The sequence below is a fragment of the Patagioenas fasciata genome, chromosome 2 (genome assembly GCF_037038585.1).
Source record: "Patagioenas fasciata isolate bPatFas1 chromosome 2, bPatFas1.hap1, whole genome shotgun sequence".
NCBI classification, from domain to species: domain Eukaryota; kingdom Metazoa; phylum Chordata; class Aves; order Columbiformes; family Columbidae; genus Patagioenas; species Patagioenas fasciata.
Window position 1 is genome coordinate 158,225,423 of NC_092521.1, and position 25,041 is coordinate 158,250,463.

At 42.5% G+C, this 25,041-nt stretch overlaps 1 protein-coding gene across 9 annotated transcripts in view; it reads left to right on the forward strand.

The window, feature by feature from the left end:
- DIP2C (disco interacting protein 2 homolog C) overlaps positions 1–25,041 on the forward strand; it is a 322,355-nt gene that overhangs the window by 182,177 nt on the left and 115,137 nt on the right. For all 9 annotated transcript variants that reach the window (XM_065830042.2, XM_065830044.2, XM_065830041.2 and 6 more), the window contains 3 exons: positions 4,565–4,675; positions 22,512–22,637; positions 23,470–23,679. In XM_065830042.2, the coding sequence (XP_065686114.1) occupies positions 4,565–4,675; positions 22,512–22,637; positions 23,470–23,679 (447 nt within the window). The remainder of the gene's footprint in view (positions 1–4,564; positions 4,676–22,511; positions 22,638–23,469; positions 23,680–25,041) is intronic.

A 25,041-nucleotide genomic window follows, 5' to 3' on the forward strand; every position in this document is an offset into this window, starting at 1 on the left:
AAATTTGACACAGACAGAGAAATAAGAGATGCATCAAAGCAAGTTGGCAGCTGTCATTAAGGAAACAATTGTCCTCTGTTGGAGAGGGCAATGCAGCTATTGCTGCATTATCAGCACATGGCACTGCAATTTAGCTACAAAAAAGAAGTAATAAGTAAGGGAGGAATGAGGAGGTGAAGGCAAAAGGGAAAAGTAAAGAAGGAGGTGAAGCCTGCTTCCAGCTGACAGTTTCATGCCTTCCATGCACTTAAAAATAGAACTATCCAGCTTGCAGTGGTATTGCATAAGTAGCCTTACTGAGCTCTTGCACTTTTAGCTAAATACAGTAAAGGCGGGATCCAGCTTGCAGATTAGGATTTGTAGATTGATATATCTGCATTAAGTTGTCTGGATATGAACCTGGTATTTAAGCTCCCATTCTTATGTGAAGGGACACAGTTAATTCAGTTGATGAAACCCAGAGGGCTTTTCAGCTTATTCTGAAGCAGATACCTTCACCGACCACCTGCATAGCTCTCCAGGCTCCCCTGGGCTCACTGAGTTCCCTGAGGAAGATGTCTCACACTGTTCAGGATTTCCTACGGTATCAGAGACATCTGTGCAGAGTGAGCACATGTGAAACAGGACTTAGAGGGGACATGCACCCTTCTGGTCAAGCCAGGTATCATAATCTACAACATCTGAAAAGATGTTGGGCGCCTCTGTTTAGACTCCTGATTCCTGGCCTGGGTCTCTTTTTTTTATAGGGGAGCTTAGCTTAAGCACCTTCTTGTAACACCTAAATATAGGTGTCCTAATGTGCAAGCTGAATCCCTCATTAGCAACATGAGAAAAAAGGAACTAGTGCTTGTGTTAAGAACGTGGCTGTTTGCTCCAGTGTACCTGGTAATGCTGATGTGCAATGTGATGAGCGTAAAGCACTGATTTCTCAGCCTTTTAAGTGAAAGAACTGTGTTCCAGGAGTGTGTGCTGAAATTCTTCATGACTTGTAACGAGTCAACCATTAGTGCTAATTATGCTTGCCTCTTAAAGTCCTGCTTTAGCTGCAAGACTGGGGTGGATTATGGCGTTATTAGGGTTGATGCCAGTTTGACAGTGCCTGTGATTGTGTCTGCATGCAGGGCACCGGCATGACACTGTCCTTTCTTCTGTGAAAGCCATTCATTGCTCTGTTGCCTCCTTCAGTTTAGGAATTGATCGAATATGAATTCCCAAAGCTCATTGTGCCACTGATTCACAGATTCATCTGGACCAAGCTGCACTTGAACAAGCATTAGCACTTAACTCACGAACCCCGTGTGCTGGCTGTGAAAGCTATCAATTTTTTTTTTTTAGTTATGTTCAGATGTAGAAGTGGGGAAAGAAGAAAAAAAGATGCTTGTTACTGCGCTGTATTGCTAGAGCCTTCATGGAGGTGAACAATTCTGCTGTTAACAGCGCTTCGCTATTAATGGCAGCACTTCACTGATTTCATAGTGCTCATTATTCTGTGTGGCTTTTACTCCCACCCATTGCTCAGGAACGGCAGCGTGTGGGTTTTCGCTATTGTGTCCTTTGTCTCACGGCACCATTGGGGCTGCGCAGGGAGCGGGTGCTCGGGAGCCAAGGTGCAAGTCCAGCAGTGCTGGCGAATTCCTGCTCCAGCCCCTCCAGCAAGGAACCGTCACCTTTCTTACTGCCTCTCCAAAGTGCAGCGATGCTTTGTGTTTGCTCTCATTAAAGGAACTTAGTACAAAGAGAGATCTTCCTACAGGTGGCTGCTGGAGAGCTTCTCCTCTGTGTTTTAGTGCAGAATTAACTAACTCACGGATATCAGTGCTATTGGTGAGCCAAGTTCACCAGTCCTGCTCTGTACTTTAGTAGAAGTTTATTCAGTGTCTTTTTATTCATGGGCAAGTGAGAAGTAAAGCCATCCCCAGACCTCATAAAAGGAGAATATATTTTTATATTCTCCTTTAGGTTGCTACAGCCTTAAACGATGACTAGTGCAGGGTGTTGGGGCTGTCTCCTTCCTTAGTGTATGGAGAAACCTCATATTACCCCTCGTGTCAGCCCAGACTGACTTAGGAGAACAAGCACATGTGTAGAAGATAGGAGGGAGGTAAACTAGTTAAAGCGTCTCCGTTTTACAATTAGATGAAAGATGTCTGTATATGTTAAGACCAACTCGAGTGTGTTTTGTCCAGTGGCTTTCAGGTCTACCTGAAAGGTTTTCCTACAGCTACATGCCTCTGAAACTGATATTTTTCCTCACTATTTAATTTCCCCTCAGTGTTTCTGAAGCCTATGGCATGTGGTTTTGTTGTTGGAAGGATGCATTTCATCCCCTTTTTCCTGCACAATCCTGATGTTGTACTTCATTAGCACCACCTCTGGGTTTGTTTGCTCTTTTCCACACACAATTGCCCTACACAAGTCATTTGCCATGGGAAGTTGTGGCATTTCTTTCTTCACAAAACCTCTGTCACGCAGTAGCAATTTTAGGTGCACTGGTTTGGGGTGTGAGGTTTTTTAGGATTTTTTAGGTCTGTGTGATTTCCAGAAAGCAATGTGAATGGGGACGGAGATGAATTTGGGTGGTTAGCATCCTGTACAGACTGAAATATCATTTTTTGAACATTTCCAATCAGAATGAATTTAGTGTTAACTTTATATTGCTCATTCTCAGGGTGACCCAATAAAGAAGGAAAAACTCTAAATATACAAATGAGGAGAAAATATTTCTTCTGATTATTTCAGCGATTCAGAAGTTAGGTTGACCTGCCTTAAAAAATATAAAGGCTTGAGGGTAAGTGAAATTTCACAGTACTATACTGTGGAGACAGAGCAGTTAAATGAAGACATTTTATTTGATTTAAGAATGTGAATTATTAATCACAATCTGAGTAGAAGAAAATGTATGGATTCACTCTGTCTTATATGCGCCTGTGAGACTTTACTTCAAGTATGTTTTTTAGCCAACCAGCCACTTCTCCACAAAATCAAAGCAAACTTGACATAGCTGATATTCCAGAGATTTAAGAGAGAAACTGTATTTTGCGTTCAGTCGGTTTCCACAAAGGAATAAGTGTACAGTGCCAACTTTTTTTAAAATATGCATTTTAAAGAATCCATTTAAACATAAACTGAGACTGAAGTCAATATTTTCGGTTGGTCTGTGTTCTGCATAGAGCTTTTTATTTCCACAAGCATAAACTCTTATCTCTCTCCAATTAGCAGGCATTGAATAGTTCAGAAATAGTAGTGGGAAGTTTTTACATTGTGTTTCAATTGAAAAATATGAACATGTTTCCAAGCATTGTTTTGTTAAATCCAATTTCAATTTAATAGTTATCCAATCGAATACTTTAATAACGGTTAATAATTATCGTTTAATTAAGTAATTTTAACAGATCTTTCCCACTGTCAGCCGTAGGTGCAAGAGGCCAGTTTTGCTTCTGTCCTTACGTTTACACATAGTGTGTAACTACTTTTTAAAGGCAAAAAATAGTAGGAAATGCTTCATTTTATTTCTTTGGGTACTTCTGGTGTTTGGCCCCTGTGCATTGCAGTGCTGGGGCTCTGTGCTTTATTCACGCTGAGCTGAGCGCATCTCTCATGGGGCTCGGGTTGTGCCCTGGAAGAGAGCAGGGTAACGTCTTATCCCACTGGTACAGGTGCAGGTTTGCTTTCTTTTCCTATTGTTTGCTTAAATTTTCCTGCTTAAGTACTTCATTTCGATCTTCTCTGGGAGTTGTCAAGGAACATTAGTTTCTGTAAATGTTTATATACAATGCCACAGTGGTACCACTGCTGTCTTTGAAGGGCCATCCAAGAAAATACCTATTTCTTTAATGGAGGCAATTTCACTATTAGAAAGAGATGAATACAAGTTTTAAATCTTAAATACTCAATATTTAGGCCCAATGTACTGAGATGCTGCAGGTTTATAGAAGACTGAGTTATTTTGGTTGTTTTGCTGGAACAGATGACTATTTTCAGCCTGGTTTGGTGCAGTTATTGTTTACTTTTTGGCCCTTGGTAGCTGCCTATAGATATTAATATAGTTTTTTTCCTGCAGGGTGTATAGTTTCCATGGATTAGAATTGTGTTGTCACCAGCTGATATCATCCAACTGCATGTGGTTTTAGATGATACTCACGGGCTAAGTTTTCTTAGGAACTGTTTGTAACCAATTTGCAGGAAAGCTTCAAGATGCATTGCAATGCTGTCCACCTTTATTAGCACATTCAAATATTTCTTGAATACTATTTTATGGAAGGTCACCTGTTTGGGGAAAAACACCAAAACAAACCAAATCGTCACCAAGGTTACTATCTGTATGCTTTTCTTATGTAGTCTGTGTTTCTGGAAAAGGATTGTCTTAGAGAGAACTGGGAAAATAACCACACCAGGAAAGCTGACCAGAGGCAAGTGCTGTGTAACCAATTGGCACAACATGGTTTATCTGCTGAATGTTCATTTTCTACTTGTAGTGTAGACTGAACTCCTCCTCACTATTAAGCTTCTGGAACTCAATCAGAATAAGCTGTTGTAATTATTATTTTATTTTTAATTAATGCAGGGGTGGACCAGGCGTTACCACAAGAACGTCGAACTCCTGTTACTCCGTCCTCTTCCTCTCGATATCACCGTCGCAGGTCCTCAGGGTCACGGGATGAGCGCTATAGATCGGGTGAGTAGAACTGAAGATCACAGACGTGGAATGAAAATTTGAAATGACTGGTTCTGTTCTTTACTTTTTTAAAAAGAATTTTGTTGTGAACTCATATAGTAGCTAAAAATGGGAAGTATTTGTTGTATGAATACAGAGGCACCATCCAAGCATGCAGGGGTGGTGTTACAAAGCCAAAATACATCTGGAATTGAATGTGGCAACAAATGTGAAGGGCAACAAGAAGGGCTTCTAGAGACACATCAGCAGTGAAAGGAAGGCTGGGGAAAATGGGGACCTGCTGCTGACTGATACAGGGTGACAAAGGGTAGGGGAGAGGCCAGGATACTTAGTATCTTCTTTGCCTTGATCTTTACTGATGAGACTTGGCATTTGGAAATCCAAGGCCCCTGAGACCAGTGGGAAAGTCTTGAGCAATTAAAACCTACCCTCTGTGAAGGAGGATCAGGGCAGGGAACATTTGAACAAACTGAATGTGTGCAAGTCTTTGGGACATGATGGGATGCATCATTGGCCAACATGATTGTGCGGCCACTCTCAATTCTTTGAGAGGTTGTGGCAGTCAGGGGAGGCTCCCGAGGACTGGAAGAAGGCAATATTCATTCCTGTCTTCAAGAATGGCAAGAAGTGGGATCTGGGAAACTACAGGCCAATTAGACTCACCTCATCTCTGAGAAGGTGGTGGAACAAATAATCCTAGAATCTGTCTTTAAATATATGAAGGACAAGGAGGTGATTGGGAGGAGTCAGCAGAGATTTATGAAGTCTTCTTATTAGGTTGGTTACTCCACGCTTGACCAACCTAATAGCCTTCTACAATGAGATGACTGCCTTGGAGGCTGAGGGAGGAGCAGCAGATGTTGTTTGCCTTGACTTGGATAAGTTTTTGAGTTGAATTTTATTGTACTGACTCTAGTTCAGTGAATACTGTAGGAAAACTATTTAACTAGAAGTATAGAAAGTTGGGAACACCATTATACTCTAAATAGAAGCACTGATTAAGGGAAGATAAAATCAATTTCAGAGCTGAACAAAAGGGTAAAATCTCATTTCCAAATGACTGGGATCCAAGTATGTTCACAGCACTGCTCCAGATATGACACAAAGTGAAGGAAGTGATTGGTTTTAACTAAAGGAAAAGTGACCTCTGAAACTTCCTTACTCTTCCTTCCCTTTGAAGACGTAAACTATGTGTACTACCCCTTAACTGGATGAAGGGTGGGAGTGCTCAGCTGTTGTGTGAAGTGCTACAGGACCAGTATCAACACGTTTCTGAGATGACAGCCGGGGCCACAGGCTGGTTTGTCTGCTGCTGCCTCTCATGCAGCTGGAGCACCCGGGACCCACAGACAGCAGAACCCATCAGCCCATGTGCAGAGAGACCCTCGTGAGCTGAGAGTCAGGAGACAGGGACTGGTGTTTGCAGGGAGCACCGAGGAGCCGACTGTGGAAGTCCTCGGTTGTGTTTGAGAGATGAATCTTGCTGGGTGCTGTCAGACTCATTGTGCTGACACAACTGGAAAATTTTAGAGAACTCCTTATTAAACCTTGTGTGACATATCTCTGGTTCATTCCATTAGTCAAAGAGCTTGCCAGTCCCATTTAAAGGGAAATGAAATGATAAATGTTGGCAGAGAAAGTTCATGGTATGTCCAGACCATTCTGATACATTTGAAAAACTCCCCCCTTGGCTCAGAATCCTTAGGTTCACACTGTACATGCTGCCAGGTTTTCATTGAATAATGATTGTGGGATGTGCATAATAATTCCGTGATACGTAAGCTCCTAGAAGCTTCTCCCATATTACACTAAAAAGTGTCTGATTTCTATCCAGTGTTTTTTTTAAAAGTAGAAATACTGTTCCTGAAATTGTGTAGTTTGTGGGTGTGCAGCCCATGGTCCTCAAATCTCCAACTACTCTCCAGAGCAATTCTGTTAAAAATGTGTGTATTTGATTGTGCATTGAAAGTCATCTGCTTGAGCTGTGCTTGCCATTTTTAAACTAATTCCTTGAGTCTGGGGATGGAGAAAAGGAGACATCGTGCACGTCTTCCCTGTGTGCCCCTCCTGATACCTCGGGAGTGCTCCAAGTTGGCATTGCTACCTCTTGATTTTCAATCGCTGCCTTAGAAGTTGAGTGAAATGGTACATAAGCTCCTGCCTTAGGGATGGGGTGAAGTGTTGTAATGATATATATAAATAATAAAGACACAGACTGTGTTGCTGAGAGCAGTAAGGAATTTAGTGCAAAGGGTTGCTTGTTATTAGTGCAGGAGTCTCATCTTAGGAGGGTCAGGACTATACTATAAACTGAGATCTCTCTTGCTGCTCTCAAAATGTCCTTGGTGTTAAAACTGGAAAGCTTGACAGTATTCCGAGGACTTGTGGCAGGGCTTTGAATTCCTACCTTGATCACTGTCTAGCACGGCTCCTCAGGAAGTCACCGAGCTCTCCAGCAATTTGGTTTGAGCAGCTACCGCATCTTCACTCGCTCAAAAGTAGACTGTATGAAGGTAAATGTAAACGTCCATTTCCATTTTGAGAATTATCAGATCATCTTCTTCAAATTTGCTTTCAGAGGAGCCTGCTAAGATACGGTGCAATGTTCCTATCCTGACTTGCGTTCTCCCCTTCTATACATTGCCCCTGTGAGATCAGCAGCCTGTGACTTTCTTGGTCTTATGACTTGTACTCCTCCTTATGGCAGGTTACCAACTTCCAAGTCGGATTTCTTTCTGGTTTTCTTGTCCTCATAAACACGGTTGCTTCAGGTAGAAGCCTTTGTTTCGGATGTTGATTTGCTGTTCTTAATACTTCAGCATCTCTGCTCTGATCATACTGTGTCATTAGATCCGAGCTGTTACCCAGTTTCAGTGCTTGTTATCATACTGGGCGCATCTTGGAAAAGGCCCAAAACAAAACAAATGTGCGGTCTTTAACCAATAATTAATTCACTTCTAGGAAAACGTTTCCCTTCCTCAGTTACTTTGCACAATTTATTTCAATTAACATCTGCACAGCTCTACTCCCAACTCTGATCAAAGTCCTTTTCTGTCCCTTCTTGGTGAGGTTTTCCTAATTGGAAGTCTAACATCCTGAAAGTCATCCAACTCTCCTTCCATGCCTTTGCTTTTTACATAAATTTAGATGTCAGCAAAGATTGTTTAAAGAACTGTCTTTGGAGACTCAAAATCATAGCTGCCACTAATATCACCTTCAGCTTAGGCTCTTTTATTATGGAAAATGTCAGACTGTGACATTTGAAATCCCTACCTGTTTTCTCACTTCAGTCTTTTTTATTATTATTATTTCATTAATGTTGTAACAGAATTTTTCAGCAATGGAATTTTGAAAACTTGATTTCTGTGTTTTTTATATTCAAATGAAATTAACTCTGAGTCTATGGAAGCTATTTTTTTGTAAGTGTTCCTGGTACATTTTGTGTTTTAAGATAATTTGATTTTAGAATACAGCCTACATTGAGAATTTAGTCTAATTCTCTAAAACCAGAAAGGTTTAAAATTTCCTACATATTTCTTTTTATTCAGGAAGGGATCCTGAAATCATTATGTTCCGAAACATCAGGTTCTTTGATCATTTTTCCAATGTCTAAAGAAATAGATAGTGCTATAAGTGTGGTAACTGAATCATTGCAGGCCTGAGTATATTATTTACTCCATACAAATGTGGCAGCTAGTTTAGCTGATATTAATTCAAAAGCATTTTGATTTGTTTACTACTGAACATAAAAAAATCTTCTAGTATTTACTCACTTAGAAACAGCATTTGGAGGTGTTTGCCAAATGCGGATCGCGGCAATGTTCCTCTCTTAGCAGCTGCCATTCCTTACTCAGTGCCTGTTCTATAACATTATCTTGGGGCTCAAGATGACGCTGAAGCCAAATAGTGTTGTAGGCTGGATCAGTGACTTTTGCAAAGAGGCTTTTATGGCCAGTGGTGTTTCAGACAAGAAAACCCAGTTGAAGGCAGACTGGCTTGCACTCCAGGTCTTTCTCTGCATGCAGAGGAGGTGGCAGCACCCGGCTCGGTCTGGCTCAAGTGACGTGACTGCAACATCAGGGGCAAGACTTGAGTACAAAGGTAATAATGGTCATAGCTGCAGCTGGACATACGGCTTTGTTTTCTTAGTGCAGTTTAGAAAACAGGTACTTTTGGAAACTGAAAATCCATGGATTTGGTATGATGTGTTGGGATGAGGAGATGGGAATTGCAAGTGAGCAAGCAGGTAACCTGAATGGCTAAGCTTCTGCAGTCTTATGATGCTGTCTACATGAACGAACTCAGTCAAATACTGAGATTTTTCGGAGGACGTTAGCCTTACATTGCCTTCCACACAGTCACTAGGCATTCGTTTGCTCCCTGGTTAGCACTGGCTACGTTCTGCTCCCGCTCACATCGAAACACCTCATAGAAGGACCTGAAGCTTCTGCCACCATTATTGAAAATACCATTACACAGGCTGCCTTGCTTTGTCAGAACAGTTTTCCTGCTCCGGTGCTGGGAGCAGTGACCATATCCTCTCCCCGGAGGCCCGGCCATGGTTGGCCCCAGCCGGGGCTGTTGCGGTGGCCGGAGCAATGCTGGGCTCTGCTGCCACAGAAAGGCTGCTGGGCGGTACAGCAGCAGCTGCCCAGGCAGTTCCGAACAAAACACCCCCTGGGAAAACTGGGCAGATCCTCCTGATCAGAAATGGTTCCCTTGATCACGATAAACCTCCTCCAGATCTGCGTTTCTGGGCCAGTTGTGGCCTGTGGGGTTCAGAGAGCAACTCTCCTTCAGAGACCTACAGCGCCTGTTTTAACTCCTCTCCAGGGAACAAGTGTGTTATCCTCCCTCAGCTGAGTGTTCAACACATGGAAAATTCAAATGTCAGGTCCTTTCCAACTTCTTTTTTTTCTGAAGGGTCATTTCTGTGGCCTTCAGATTATGCCAAACCAAAAAGCTTCAGTTTTCCATCACGATGCTGAAAACCAGAGCACCTCCTCATGTGCCAGGCCCTGGCTTTCACTGTTCCCACACCTGTCAGTAAAAACAAAAAAGGGGGGAAATGATGTAAATACATGAAAAGTATGTGCCAATAAAAATCAAAAACTAAAAAAATCAACATTATATCATGGAGAATGCAGAGTAATATGTTCAAATGCACATGCATGTGTTAGGAATGAGGTAGCGGCTCTTGGATCTATGATTTCTGCTGTCAAATTCTCCCCTGATGAGATGAGGATATGACAGATGGGTTGGGCCATGTTTATTAAGCCCTTGTTTCTTGTGAGGTCTCTAAGAGGCCTTGAAGGGGAGCGGTGTTCTGCAATGCCTGGAGCAAGTATAATGCTTAAGAAAAATGTGACCAGTGAGCTCTAAAAACCTGAGTTTTCCAGATGTCAGAAGTGGTGTGGGAAGTAGCAGCGTAAGTGAAATTGCACTGCCTCTATATCTAAGGGTTCACAGTGTCCTAGAGCAAAGACCAGCAAATGAGCTACATGAACTATGTGGACAGGTATTAAAAGTCACAGCCGTGCATTGGGCTGGGAGCTGAGAAATGGAGTGTTTTGAGAAATACCGTAGTGGAATCAGCTTCTCTCAGCTGGTAGCATGGAGGACGAGTCCTGCAGGTAAGGGGATTGTGGTACCTGGACTCTCGACAGCGAGTACCTTCCTTCTCCCGCTCACTCTTGCTGATACTTTCCGATGTGTTTAACTTCTGAAGATGGCAAAGATTCAGTGTGGTACACCGTGTTTGGAGGGCTGCCAGCCCTCGCCCCAGAGATCCCACCGCTGCAGAGAACAGCTCGTTTTCCGAGCGCACGCAGCAGTTCTTTTAAAAGACATCTTAATATAGGAGATTTTTGGTGATACTGCCAAAACAAATGCATGCTAACTACAACTCTCCCAGCTCAAATTCCTGAGCCACCTTTCCCACACTGTGGTTCAACAGGGAAAAGACTGAACAGCTTATGCTGAGCATGAAATCATTGAAATTCAAATAACCACAGGCTAGGTCTGGGGGGCATTTGAAATAAGGGTGAGAGAGCATTAGCTGTAGACCCAGATCCTAGGGGAGAGGTTGGCACCAGGCCCTGGGGAGCTGAGCTGCTCTGCTCTAGGAGCTTGGGTTCGTGCCTTACCACCCATTTGTTCTCATTTACCGTGAGGTGAGTGTGTGCATGAACCGTAACAAAGGTTGCTGACATTTTGTGTGTTTGCAGCTTACCTCATGGTGATTTTAAAATATATGGGTGGCTTACATTTTTAAAAGGACGTTCAAGATCTCATTCGGAAATCTTGCCAGAACTGATGAAAAAGAATTATACTAGGAGAATGTAAGAGTTGTAGTGCGTGGTAGAGGAAAGGATGGAATAGAAAAGTTTGAGACATTGTTTTTATTGAATCCCTATCATTTAGCATTTCTCCAAAGAATATTAAAAAAGAAAAATATGACAAATGTGCTATGTATCAAGATGGGACTGCTTGTAAATATGAAGGTGGCTCATAATAAAATAAATAATTTCTTAACCCTTCAGGTGAGCAAGGGTTACTTAAGAGTTAATCTGTATTAATTAACCTGGCTGTAGGCACACTTATTCAGAGATTATTTAATGTCCTGTTTGATTTAGTTTACTTACAAACTTCATTTCAAGCTACAACTCAATTAGGGCAAAAGAAGAGGTTGAAGAACTTGTGCAATGATATAATTTATATGACCACATCCTTGCTTTTGACCCAGCAGGAAGATTTGTAGGGATAATAGCAGAACTCTTGAGGAAAATTACTCAAGGATCTCCAGAGAGAAACAAGAAAAAGTTGATTTACTTCAGATCGCATAATAAGGGGCCCTGAGATGAAGTCACTCTGTGAAGCTGACTTCCAGATTGCATTACAAATGAGACAATAAATAAATGGAGGGATGGAAATTATTAGTGGGAGACCTGCATGTTGTTTTTTTGTTTCACTTATGAGTGGAGTTAATATAGTTTTAAATCCCAGAGTTTAGAGGAAAACATTTTAAAATCAACTTTATTATAATAGCTGAAGAATCCAAAGTAGAGCAACAACTATGCCTTTCAGCAAAACTAGCAGTGGAGTCATGAAGAGTTCAGTCCTCTGGTTTGGTGTCCTCGGTTTCCATCACATAACCGCTGTGTTCCGCAACCTGCCTGTGCAGCTCTCCCACCTGCCTGTTCGGCTTTTGCCTTCCTGGAGAGCAGAGTGGCTGGAGAGCAGTCAGGCAGAAAGGGACCTGGGGGTACTAATGGACAGGGAGCTCAACATGAACCAGCAGTGTTCCCAGGTGGCCAAGAAGGCCAATGGGATCCTGTCCTGTATCAAAAATAACGTGGTCAGCAGAACAAGGGAAGTGATCCTTCCCCTGTACTCTGCACTGGGGAGGCCACACCTGGAGTATTGTGTTCAGTTCTGGGCCCCTCGGTTCAGGAAAGAGATTGAAGTGCTAGAGCAGGTCCAGAGAAGAACAACAAGACTGGTGAAGGGACTTGAACACAGGACCTATGGGGAGAGGCTGAGGGAGCTGGGGTTGTTTAGTCTGGAGAAGAGGAGGCTTAGAGGTGAGCTCAGCACTCTCTAGAACTACCTGAAGGGAAGTTATAGCCAGGTGGGGATTGGTCTCTTCTCCCAGGCAGTCAGCAGTAGGACAAGGGGGCATGGGCTTAAACTCTGCCAGGGGAAATTTAGGCTGGATATTAGAAATAAATTCTTTGCAGAGAGAGTGGTCAGGCACTGGAATGGCTGCCCAGGGAGGTGCTGGACTCACCGTCCCTGGAGGTTTTTAAACTGAGATTGGACATGGCACTGAGTGCCATGATCTGGTAAATGAACTGGAGTTGGACCAAGGGTTGGACTGGATGATCTCTGAAGTCTTTTCCAACCCAGTCGATTCTGTGATTCTGTGATTCCTTCCACCCAGAATTATGGATTATCACCACTGCCATCCAAAGTGGGAGATGACAGTCGTGCTTTTCTTCCTTAGAGTTAAGCTTTCTGACCACCTGAGAACCTACAAAGCTTCGGGCTTCTTCAGGTGTGCAGCAGGAGGTGGAACTGGGCAGCCCAGCCCTTTGCGGAGCGCCAGCAGTTCGTTGGCTGCAGCATCGCAGAAGAGCCAGGCCTTTGTCAGTGGCATGTTCATGGGGTGCAGGGGTTTGCAGTGCCAAAAATTGTGCAGGTCAACAAAGTTTGGCTCTGAATTCATGAAAAGTCAGCAGAACTTTCCCCTCCTTGTCCATGTATCCCCAGTTCCCAGTAAAACCAGAGGCCCGGTATATACAGTTTAAACATCCCAAGGACTGAAACTTACACACTTAAATTGTTTTTTTAAATATAAGTTTATTTGTTAGTAACCTCCACAGCCCTTGTATAAATGAGAGTCCTCTTAGAGCAGATGTTCTTGCATTCAATTGAGTATTCCCTGTGTTTGTTGTGAAAGCCATATTTCAGAATTAATAGCACACCTGCTTGCAGCTGGAGAGAAATTAGGTGTCACACTGTTTGGGCTATTTGCTTTCCTATCTTAATACCCAGAGAGATTGTGAAAGTATTCTGAGACTGCTTCATTATAGCATCACCCACAGCAGAGATCCATTATTATATATGGACTCACTGACTTTCACATTCCCAGAGGAGTGATGATTTTCTGAGGACTGATCTGTGTTGGATGAACACAGCGATTTTTATGAAACCACTTGCCCTGTATCTGCCTCAAAACAAGTCAATGCTGTTGGCCCAGGACAATCAAAAGACAAAGCCTAACTGTAATCTGTTCTGATGATACCACATTTACCTTGTCTCGCCCTATTTAGTACGTCCTGATTGCATTTCCAATAGATGTAGCTACCAAATTATCTCTACTCAGAGTATTTACAGGCCATATATTAGGAAATGAATTCTCAGTATATCCTTTGTTTCCATGGCAGCTACAACAAAAGTCTGATTAAGCTCATAAGAGACTTCCATGCTTTCAGCTACTAGTTTCCTGTAAGGCAGCAATTGCCAACCTTTCCTCTGTGTAATTACTTTGTATACTATTGCTATCCTTAGCCTTATCTAGAATTTTCAGCCCAAATTCACCTTTGATAGCTCTGGTTTGATAACACTGTTTTCACATAGCATCCGTTGCCTCCCTGCAGTAACTCGGAAGCTGTTGGGATTCTTGTGTCGCGCTGTGTGTTGGTGCAGCAATAATCGGCCTTGCTCCTGCTGCCTCCTGCAGCGCCTGCCTGTTCTTCCAGCTCTTTTCCTTGGTGCCACCTCAGATACTGGCTTCCCTGACACAGGCTTGTTTGTGGTTTTACTTACTTGTTAAATGTTTGACTGCAGGGCTGATCCTTTACTGCAATATAAGTAAGACATAAATATGTATTATTTTACATAAATAACCTCTTATTAAAAATCTTTTGGCATTCTCAACTCATTAGTGTGGAGCATCAGCCTTCTTGATCTTCATAATCTGCCATTCTATGAGTGAGTAGTTGTGTTTGTGAACTTTCGCATAACAATCAAGGATGCTGAACTTTCTCAGAGTCCTTGGGTCCATCCTACTCCCACTCGTATCATCGTCTTACCAGGAATTGGCTACTAAAGCAAAGGAAGAAAGATTATTTCCAAAGGCTAAATCATAAAAGACAATAATTGCTTAGGGGAGAGGAATTATATGAGGCAAAAGGAACAAACAGGTGAGATGGATGAATTCAGATCCCATCCAAGTATGTCTCCCAGCGGTTTGATTCTTCCAGGGTAAGTCCCCTGGGGGCAGGAATGGAGGTACCGTTACTGCAGAACCGGCAAACCAGACTGTGGAGGATGGGGGGGACTCTACTGGACAGTTCTGCATCTGTACAGCAAAAATTAGGCAACAGCTTGTTTTTCCATTTTTGAGTTTCTTAAACAGCTGGTGATTTGGTCTCAAGGCTTTATAATCACTGGGAAAGAGAAAACTCAAAGACAATAGAAGTAATGTATTTTATCTGAAACACAGGTAGAAACAGACTTGTGCTATCTTTATTATAACAATGCACAACTCCTTTCTACAGCAAGTCTAATTTATTTTCTTAAAAAAAAAAAATAGGGCTGCGTGATAAATTAGATACAAGAGAACTACTTGACAAACAACTGCAAGACCTGATTTAAGTGCAAAAGAAGATTCTGTTTTTCTCTTGTGTGCTGAGGCACTTTATGCAGGGGGCGTGAGGAGCAGTTTTATAACGTGGAAATTTTAAATGTAGCAGATATTTGCTGTGGGAGAGGTGCCCTGTTTCGTGATCCTTCCAGAACTAACAGATCCCTGATCCGTGAGGTGGTATCACTTTGCTTACAGTATGTTGAGTGTTTGACGTGCCCGTGGAGCAAATGCAACTAATACTGAATAAAGGAAGCTGCTGAGGCACGTTAAACCAAATTTTAACAACCCCTCCACACTGAGGAAGAATGAGACTGTAGTTTGTTGAATAGATTTTTGTTTTTTAAAAAGGAGCTGAACAAGAAGGAGCAAACTCAATCTCCTGCTAAAAGCTGCAAAAATCTGTGGGAGGACTAGGAATAAGCAGCGTATTTCAGATGTCTCAGTTACAGTTCAGAGCTTCCAAGGACTGTGTCTGGCTCAAGTCAGCAATGGGGTGTCCCTGTTGATGCGGTTTAAGGGACGGGCGATTCAGGATCACGCTCCATGCCAAGCAAGGATGCACACTGCATGGGAGTGTTCTTCTAGCAGCTGTAGGGAAACATGAGATGCTGCAGTGAGGCTCCATATGTGGACCAGGAAAAGGCTGACCTTGTTCATCACATAACAATTGCTTTCTGCCTTCAGGAAAGGAAAGCTTATTTGCTTGTGGAGCTCATCTGAGCGCAGAAGGATCATATGTACTGCCTTCCCAAAGTCAGTAGCTGGGAGAGGACAGCTTGTCACAGGGGAAACTCGCCACTTACTATAAATACACATACATTTGTGCAAGGAGGAGAGAAAGTATGCTCTACAGAAAAGACTTTGGTAAAATTTCAGAAGAGACTTTTCCTATCCCAGAGCCAATACAAACCAGACTAAAACTCCTGGCCAGGCTCTCTTTCTGTGTGCCAACCCAACTACTGACTGAAAAAACAATTGTCACATCTCCCCCCAGAAAAAATTGCGTGGACTCCATGGTCCTTGTGGGTCCCTTCCAACTCAGGACATTCTATGATTCTACATTCTGGGCTATCAAAAATGTAGGTAATAAATGCTTAAAGAACACGGTGAAAATGGGGTAAAGAGTATAAGCAATCTGTAATTAACAGGATTTACTGCTGTGGTTTTCGGCATTATTATTTAACCTTTGGACACTATCCACCTGTCAGCAGTTAACATGGTTATCTCCTGAACATCTGCTTTCATCCAGTCAGAGTCACAGGCTGGTTGGGGCTGAAGGGACCTCTGGAGATCATCCAGTCCAACCTACCTGCTAAAGCAGGTTCACCAGAGGAGATCACACAGGAAGGTGTCCAGGCGGGTTTGAATGTCTCCAGAGAAGGAGACTCCACAGCCTCTCTGGGCAGCCTGTTCCAGGGCTCTGGCACCTCCAAGTAAAGAAGTTTCTCCTCATATTCAGATGGAACCTCCTGTGTTTCAGTGTGCACGTGTTGCCCCTCATCCTATCGCTGGGCACAACTGAAAAGAGTCTGGTCCATCCTCTTGACACCCACCGTTGAGATATTTGTCAGCATTGATAAGATCCCTTCTCAGCTTCTCTTCTCCAGGCTGAACAGACACAGCTCTCTCAGTCTCTCATTGTAAGATGCTCCAGACCCCTCACCATCTTTGCAGCTCTCTGCTGGACTCCCTCCAGTAATTCTTTGTCCTTCTCAAATTCCTTGTCCTCCTAGTTGAGGACAGGTTGCTGTCTCCCGTGTTGGATGTGTTTAAATGAACAGCCTCTGAGCGCAGGCTCGTCCCTGGGGCACAGCCGTGCCGACCACCGCCTCTCTGGTCTCCCGCTGGTTTGCTGTGACGCTTGGCTCCACAGAAGCAGAGATGGGCTTGCTGCCTTGTGCGTGGACGGTCAGACGCAGTGATATGTTGAACATGCAGCCATTAGATTGCACGGAGGGATAAAACTGGAAACAACGATGGAGAAAACAGGGTCCATATCGAGCTGGAGCTGTGTAGTGATGTGTGCTAGCAGGGGGGTTTTATTTCCTTTTTCAGTTAAAAAAGGAGCACAACGTTGTGCCAAGTTACAAGGTAAACCAGATGACAAGAGCGCCTGTGCTAAGCAGAGCACCTCCCGGGAAAGCTGCACAATCCGTCCTGACGGTGGGAATGAGGAATTTCCCTCTGTTTGCAATAGATGAGAATTTCTGATTGTGGAGCGCAGTGAGCAAAACCATGGGCTCTTGGGAGTCTGAGCTTATGGACCCTCATTCTCTGTGCCAGTTTTAATTTCTCTGCCCACCATTTTGAGGCCTCATCTCTTGTTTAATAGATCATTAGCTCTTCAAAGGGAAACTTTCTCTTGTGTTTTCAGTTCCACTTCCTTTGTGTTTCACTTCCTGACTTTGCTCCCAGAAGTATGCTTGCTCTCTCTATCCTGTCATAGAAAATAAAGGAAGAGAATAAACAAATAAAAAACACTGAATACAACAGAGTGAAGGCTGGGGACAGAGTTGATTTGTCTGGGGTTTGCTAAGTGTTGTCAGGCAGCCTGTAAGAAATACGTGTCGGGCTGAATACTGACACCACAAGTTCAGCTTTCCCAACCGTCTTTCTTTCCTCTTTCCCATTTATTGATTCCTTGAGTACAAACTCACAAATTGCATTCAACAAATGGTTGGCCAACCTGAAACAGTGGATGACAATAGCGGATAGGAACTGTGTGTCGGTTCCTACTACTGTACGTCGAAGTGGTGATATTTTACTCTATGCTCTAGATTTTCTGATGAGACTTTCTTGTGGAAAATCCAGATAGGAAGAGTATAAAGATTTTGTTATCTATAGGAGCCTTTTGGAGGGTCAGGACCTGGAGACGTTTTATCAGCTGTAACAGTGTAGTTAGAATGTCACAGACTTCTACATGAAAGAACATTTTGCCTGACAGCATTTTCTTTCCACTTAGACTTGGGACTTTTTCAGAAGACTTGAGTGCAACTACACCAAGGTATACTTGTGTTTGAAACTCTGTCTGAACTTTGTAATAGATGAGAAATTGTAGCATGCCACACTAGGAGGAAAGAGAAGTGGGGAGTTTGTTGACGTTTTAATTTTTCCTTTTAATTAATGAAAGCTGCATACATTAACTATTTTTTCAGGAAAATTTAGGACGAAATTTGTGTTTTAAAGCAATGCTCAGTCACAATATGATGAATTCAGTTAGCTTGACTGTACCAGGGTAGATTGAGAAGACAGTTCAGACCCTTTTGTCAGACCTGCAATACAAGGGGCATCACCCTGCCAGAGACGGTTTGAAATTCTAATGTGATGTTCTCTGCTGATGCTGTCTGTGATATGTGGAGAATACAAACAGCGTTGTGCTGATGGGATTCAGGGGGGATAAGCAGTTTCTCATCCCAAGGGAACTTGGACCAGTCTTCTTATGCTCACTGTACTTCATCCCAGTGCGTATCACAAATGTGGTTTCCTTCCTTTAGTGAACAAGGAGCTTCCAATTACTGTTGTATAATTTCCTATTGCCAGTCTCCATGCATTTTTTCAGAAGCTGCTAGGGACAGACTGGGGGCAAGCAATGAAAGGGAATGGGTCACAAACAATATGATGGGCACCAAGATAAAGGCAAATTGATGAGAAGCGAATCACCAAGGTCACTCTTTGGTGAGGGGTGTACATTTCTGTTTAGATTTAAAACCATGCTTCATAAAACTACAAAAAGAGATTATTAGTTGTATTTTGGTTAACATTCCTTGTGATACACCAGCAAAGTTGGCTTGTAGATCAGAAAAGCAAAGCTAAAACCTGGAGAAAAGCAAAGCATTTCTATGGAAAGCACAAATACAGGCTGGGCAGAGAATGTGTTGAGAGCAGCCCTGAGGAGAAGGACTTGGAAGTGTTGGTTGATGAGACGTTCACCATGAGCTGTCAACGTGCACTTGCAGCCCACAAAGCCAACCGTGTCCTGGGCTGCATCAAAAGAAACATACAAGATCAGCAGGTTGGGGGTGGTGATTCTGCTCCTCTGCTCTGATGAGACCCCACCTGGAGAACTGCATCCAGTTCTGGGGCCCCCAACACAGGAAGCACATGGACCTGTTGGAGCGAGTCCAGAAGAGGACACAAAGATGATCGGAGGGCTGGAGCACCTTTCCCATGAAGACGGTCTGAGAGAGTTGGGGTTGTTCAGCCTGGAGGAGAGAAGGCTCTGAGGAGACCTTGCAGAAGCCTTCTAGTACCTAAAGGGGACCTAAAGGAAAGTTGAAGAGGGACTTTTTCCAAGGGCAAGTAGTGATAGGACAAGGGGTAATGGCTTTAAACTGAAAGAAATTCTTTAGTGTGAAGATGGTGAGGCACTGGAAAAGGCTGCCCAGAGAAACTGTGGATGCCCCATCCCTGGAAGTGTTCAAGATCAGGTTGGACAGGGCTTTGAGCAACCTGATCTAGTGGAAGGTGTCCCTGCCCATGGAAGGGGCTTGGAACTAGGTGATCTTTAAGGTTGTTTCCAGCCGAAACCATTCTATGAGTCCCTTCTGTGATACCTGAAGCTGATATTTGGTGGGAACGTACCTGCTTACTATTTCTGTTGTTCTGTGATTACAGGATAGATGTAACCCATGAGTTGTTCTCAAGTGTCATTCTTAAGTATCAGTCTGGCTTTTCCTCACCTCTCTGATTTCTCAGTACTTTGGGACTTAGTCTCTAGGTGTGAATGGCTTGAATGGTGTTCATTAGCTTTACAAGTCCCACTCTATACAAGACTGTCAAAATACATTGAAGGGCATCTTCAGAACCCATCAATAGGCTTTCGTTCAGAAAGCAGACCATACAAACCATATGGGCTGTTATTCATTCTTTACCTAATCCTTAGCTTTTCTTTAGATGCTTAGAGACACTTGGTTCAGCCAAGAGTTTTATTTCTGGGAAAGAACATTGTGAAAAGATTTTTCATCCAAGCTTGACTGTTTCTGCTGCTTTGATTTCCTCTCCTCCTCAATGCCTGGAAGCTGTTGCTGATAGTCCCTGAACCATCTCTGGACTGTCTGTCCTCAGCCTTTTCTAGACACGTGTCCTATTCTTTAGTAGCCCCCATGCTCTGAGTGATGCCTTCTGAATAGCTGACCTTGCAGGCCAGGCTGGGAGCAGGTGGATGTGTTCCTTGTCCCTGGGCAGCTTCTCTCTTGTTTATTTAGAATTTCTTATATTTCTCGTTGTATTTCCTTCCTGGTTTGATTTTTGTTTTGTTGTGTATGTTTGTTTGTTTGTTTTTAAGTAATCTTTAGTATGGTTTATTCCACAGTAACCCATTATGAGTAAACATATCAGGCATGTGCTTTATTAAGAAAACAATTCAATTCCTGAACTCCTGTGGACTCATTTGAAAATCAAAACCCTGCAGAGTGTTTTTTAATTAAGCTGATGAGTTTACCTTCTTATATCAGAAAAGCATCAAAAAAGAAGTCAAAGAATTTGCAAGTTATGATTCAGTGTCCAGCTGTCACTAAGCATTTTAATAATTATTTTCCGTCAACTATTCTCCTTTAAAAAACTTTTACAGAATTTAAGTTACATCTCATCTCCCTCCTAGTATAGTAAAAACCAGTCCTAAATACAATAGTATACAAATAGCTCTTCCTGTCTTGATCAGCAAAATTTATTGTCTTCCAAAAATTACTGTAGAGGTTGGGGTTTTTTTGAAGGAAGAACTCCTGTTTGACTGCTTGATATCTAATTGCTATGCTTTGAAGGAAAACCAAGAATTTTCCCTGTTCATTGGATGAGAAACACAAACTACTAGTGAGTGTGTTCAGTCCTGTATATGTTATTGGCATTCTTGTGGAGCGAGCAGGTAGGAATTTCTCTTGGGGACATGCTGTTAAGTGAAGACTTACATTGTTTATTTTCTTAGCCTGATACTGTTCACATAAACTTTTCACCAGGTTTTAATCCTAACAAAGACCTTAAACCTTCTGTTTTAAAATAATGACTTGACAGGAGAGAGGTGGTTTTCTGGTTCGATGTTAGCATTGCAATCTGCCTCCATTTTGGTCCGTCGGCCGCACAGCTCTTTTGTCTTCCGAGTGTGCTTTTCCAGCTTTGCCCTTTGCTTTTCTTGCTTTGCTTTCGCTGACGTGCTCATCCTCTTCATGATTTAAAACAAAGGCAAGAAGCAAATCACAGAAGCAGCTGATAACATTCTTTTTCTTAGACTTACTCTTCCCTGCAGTCTTTCCACTGAGAGGTGATTAAGCCCTGGCAGAAGATAGGGAACACTATTGTTAAAAATGAGACATTGCGGCTTATCAGCAGAGTGTATCATTTCATGCTTCCAGTCATCCTTCCCAGTTGTTAAACAAGTTACTTATCCTGGCGTGATCCAATCAACAGCTCTTTAAATAAAGATATACATATATACACACATATATACATATATATATATATACTCTTCTCTTGCCTGTTGCTTTTCGGGGGGAACACTGCCTGTTCAGAGCTGCCAGCACATCGACACAGGGGTACAAAACAGGCCGTGTGCTGCCAAACCTGCCTGCAAGGGGCGTCTTCAAACAAACTCAACAGGAGCAGAAGTGGGATCACTCGGGATTAAACCTGCTGCACTTTGCTCCTGCTTCACAGATGGCAACAGCTAAATAGTGCCCACAACTACGGTTCCTACAGCTAACCGTGACTGATTAAAAGGGAACGTATAATGTGCTCTCAGTCATCTGCTAAATGATCATTGTGGCAAGTTCTTTAACCATAAGTGACTTTTGTTGTCTGCCGTGTGTTTTGCATGGTCTCCTCACATGTGTCTTGTCCAAAACCAATAGAAATACGCAAGGTAGTAAGCTGAAATTAGACTAATTTCAATGTATAGTTGTGGTAGTAATGAAAAGATTTGCACAAAACAAAGTGATTAATCAAAACATGTTGCTGGTGTCTTTTAGATAGGATAAATAGCCTTTTTCAGACCTGGGGAGGCAGACTGCTGTATATACACGTGAAGGGTAGAGAAGCTCCTCACTGGGGATGTCTTCATGGAGAAGGGATCCATTGGATCCATTGGCACCCACCTGCAAAGCACCAGGCCTGTGCTCACGGTGCTTTTTCTTCTCATTCCACCTCAGGTCAACCCTACATAATATTTACTTTTCTGTGAATAAAGCCAAGTGAAGGAGGCAGGAGGAGGATTTGTGAGCGGGGGACCTGCTGCTGTTTCTGTTGTGGCATTTCACATACCTCTTACCTTTTCAGCAAATGTTCCTGTTCACTTAAGTCTCTGTGACTTTTGTCTAGCGTGGAAACCTCATTCATTCTAAGAACAGGCATTGTGGGTACACCACGCTTCCACTGAAACACTGACGATTGCTGAAGTAACAGCTCTTGGTTAAACAAAGGTTTGCTCTGGCGAAGCGGAGTTCCTACTCTTCAAATACTGCAACGCTGTTCTGGGGATTTTGTACAGCTCAAAGGGCTTGTTTGTTGGTACGGTGCTTTTCACTGTAGCTGCTTTTTCTGCTCACACATCCTCTGAGATCCCCTGCGTTCCCGGCCTTTGATCACTGACAGGCGTTGTCAGCCCAGCCTGCGTACAAACAAACCTGCGCCGGGGATGCACAAACAAACAAACAGCTCCTGTCCGAATGCCGGCTTGAAATCTCTCTCTCCTTCCAGATGTCCACACGGAAGCAGTTCAGGCAGCCCTTGCGAAACATAAAGAAAGGAAAATGGCAGTCCCAATGCCCTCGAAACGACGTTCATTGGTGGTGCAAACATCAATGGATGCCTACACACCTCCAGGTGAGCGTCTCTCTGTGTTTGATGAGAATTTTAAAAACGGTTCTTTGTACTGACATGAACTAACAATCTATTGGCATAGATAGTGATGGAAATGTCATTTGAAGCCCACTGAGCATAACGTCAAGGTATGTTCGAAGAGAAGGTGAACTCAGTGGCTGGAAAGGCCACTGCGGCATTGCACTTGGTGGTACCTCAACTAGCATTGGTCCTTTTGGTCTTATGAGGCCCTAACTATGGCCATGTTGTCATATTTTCTGTGACTCAAAAGTTCAAGTTTCTAGTTTATTCCCTAACACTGTAATGGGTCTTTGTCTTTACAATCAGTTGTGCTATCCCTTTGCAAATTTATCTGCTCTTTTACCTACTAGACGGTGAAAATACCCCACATCCCATGAATTCTCATACTTGCTGAATCCATCTGGGACTCGGTTTCTCACTGAGATGGGTGGGCTTTATACAGCTGCAAAAATTTTTCACAGACTTTGTGGACTGAGCTTAGGAAAATATTTTCAGTATTCTGGACTGTTAATAAATGGTTGGAGATCTTCAGATTCTCAAGCCACATTATAAAGGAAGACTCTTTTATTATCCTTATTTTTGTACAGTAATACACAAGGCATGGCATTAGAGCAGGAAAGCGCTCTCAGTGCACTGTTGGCATTTTTCTTCATTCTATGGCTTTCAGTATTACAGATATTTCTTTTTATGTTTGCCTACCTTCGTGAGTTTTTCTTAATGACAATTATCTTTAGATTTGTAATATGAACATACCTTACTTCTATTAAGAAAACCCCAAAGCACTGCAAGTTAACAAGCTGGTTTTAATTACTAGATACTTCTTCTGGTTCAGAAGATGAAGGCTCCGTGCAGGGCGACTCGCAGGGAACTCCCACCTCAAGTCAGGGGAGCATAAACATGGAACACTGGATCAGTCAAGCGATCCACGGCTCTACGACATCAACCACATCCTCCTCCTCGACACAAAGCGGAGGCAGCGGTGCTGCACACAGACTAGCTGATGTTATGGCTCAAACGCATATAGGTTGGTATACAGACATTTTGAGTATGCCCAGTTTAACATGAATTTTGTCTCCCACGTTCAGCTCATGCTGCTATATGAAGTCTTAAAAAAGTCTTTCCTGTGCCTTTTCTTCTTTCCTTTTTTTCTATTTTCATATGTTATATTGAGAGACAGTCTTATGCTCTTATTTCACGAGAAGAAAAAAAAACAACTGACAATTTAGATGGGGGGGTAAACTTGCATTGTGGCAACAGGGTCTAGCTGTTGGCTCCCAGATATCTTAAAATGTGCAGTTGCATGGTTTCCATTACTTAGCGCTAAAAAAGGTCTCTGTAGGGTCCATCAGTAAGGAAAATCAGCACAGTATTACAGATTGCTTGCATACAAGTTTCCCCTAGTGCCGCACCACTTTAAATACATAGTTTGATTTTTGAGAATTCTGTTAACAGTAGGTCCTCTTAAAGGTATTTTGTTCTGCACTTAACTGAATCTAGAATACTTGGGCTGGGATATCTAGCTATTATAGTCCTTGGGAAAGACCATTACATACCTTTGGAGAAGGAAGGTGTTATTATTAGTGGTAACTTGTTTTTATATCCTTTGGAAAGATCCTAGGAAGTCGAAGCTTTCTTTCCATTAGGGCTAAGCTTCACAGACATTCATTATTTCTGAATATTGTGCCATTGACGTTAGTCTTCATTAAAATGAGGCAGCTCCTTGATTAGACACGTGAAAAGCAGGGTTGTTTTCCCTTCATTCTCCAGTAGTTGCTGTTTATCATATGAGGCATCTGCTGTGGGTGCATTCTTGCTGGGGCTGTATTTTGAGTGCCTCCATAAAAATCTGTTGGAATCTATATTGGAACAGATAAAGCAACCTTGCTACTGTTCTACTACTCGTATGAAATGCAGGTTCGTGTGACTGTTCCCCAACTGATCATTCTTTGTCAAGTGTGTGTAATGAGATACATGAAAACATCTTAAATGTTCCTGATTTTATGTGCTGGAACAGTAGTCTGTATCCTTTTTTTTTTCTTCTCTGAGTATAGCTTGATAGAACACCTGTATTTTCAGATAAGTAATCCTCTCACCATGGTCTGGAATTGCTGAATTGCAATCAGGGGAAGAATTTCTATTGTATTCTTAAAATTCATGCTAAATGAATAGCTTAGAACCTTGTTTTAGAAACACATACACTCTGAACATATTAGTCATTCCATTTTATATATTCTGTGACTTCATCTTGAAATGCTAGAGGAAATTATAGCATAGAGAATTAAATTTATCCAAACTGTAAAAGGTTGTATTACTCACACACCAAGTCTTAATGTGTCTTTAAATATAGCTTCTTTATAATGTGACATTTCAGTAATTTTAAATCTGG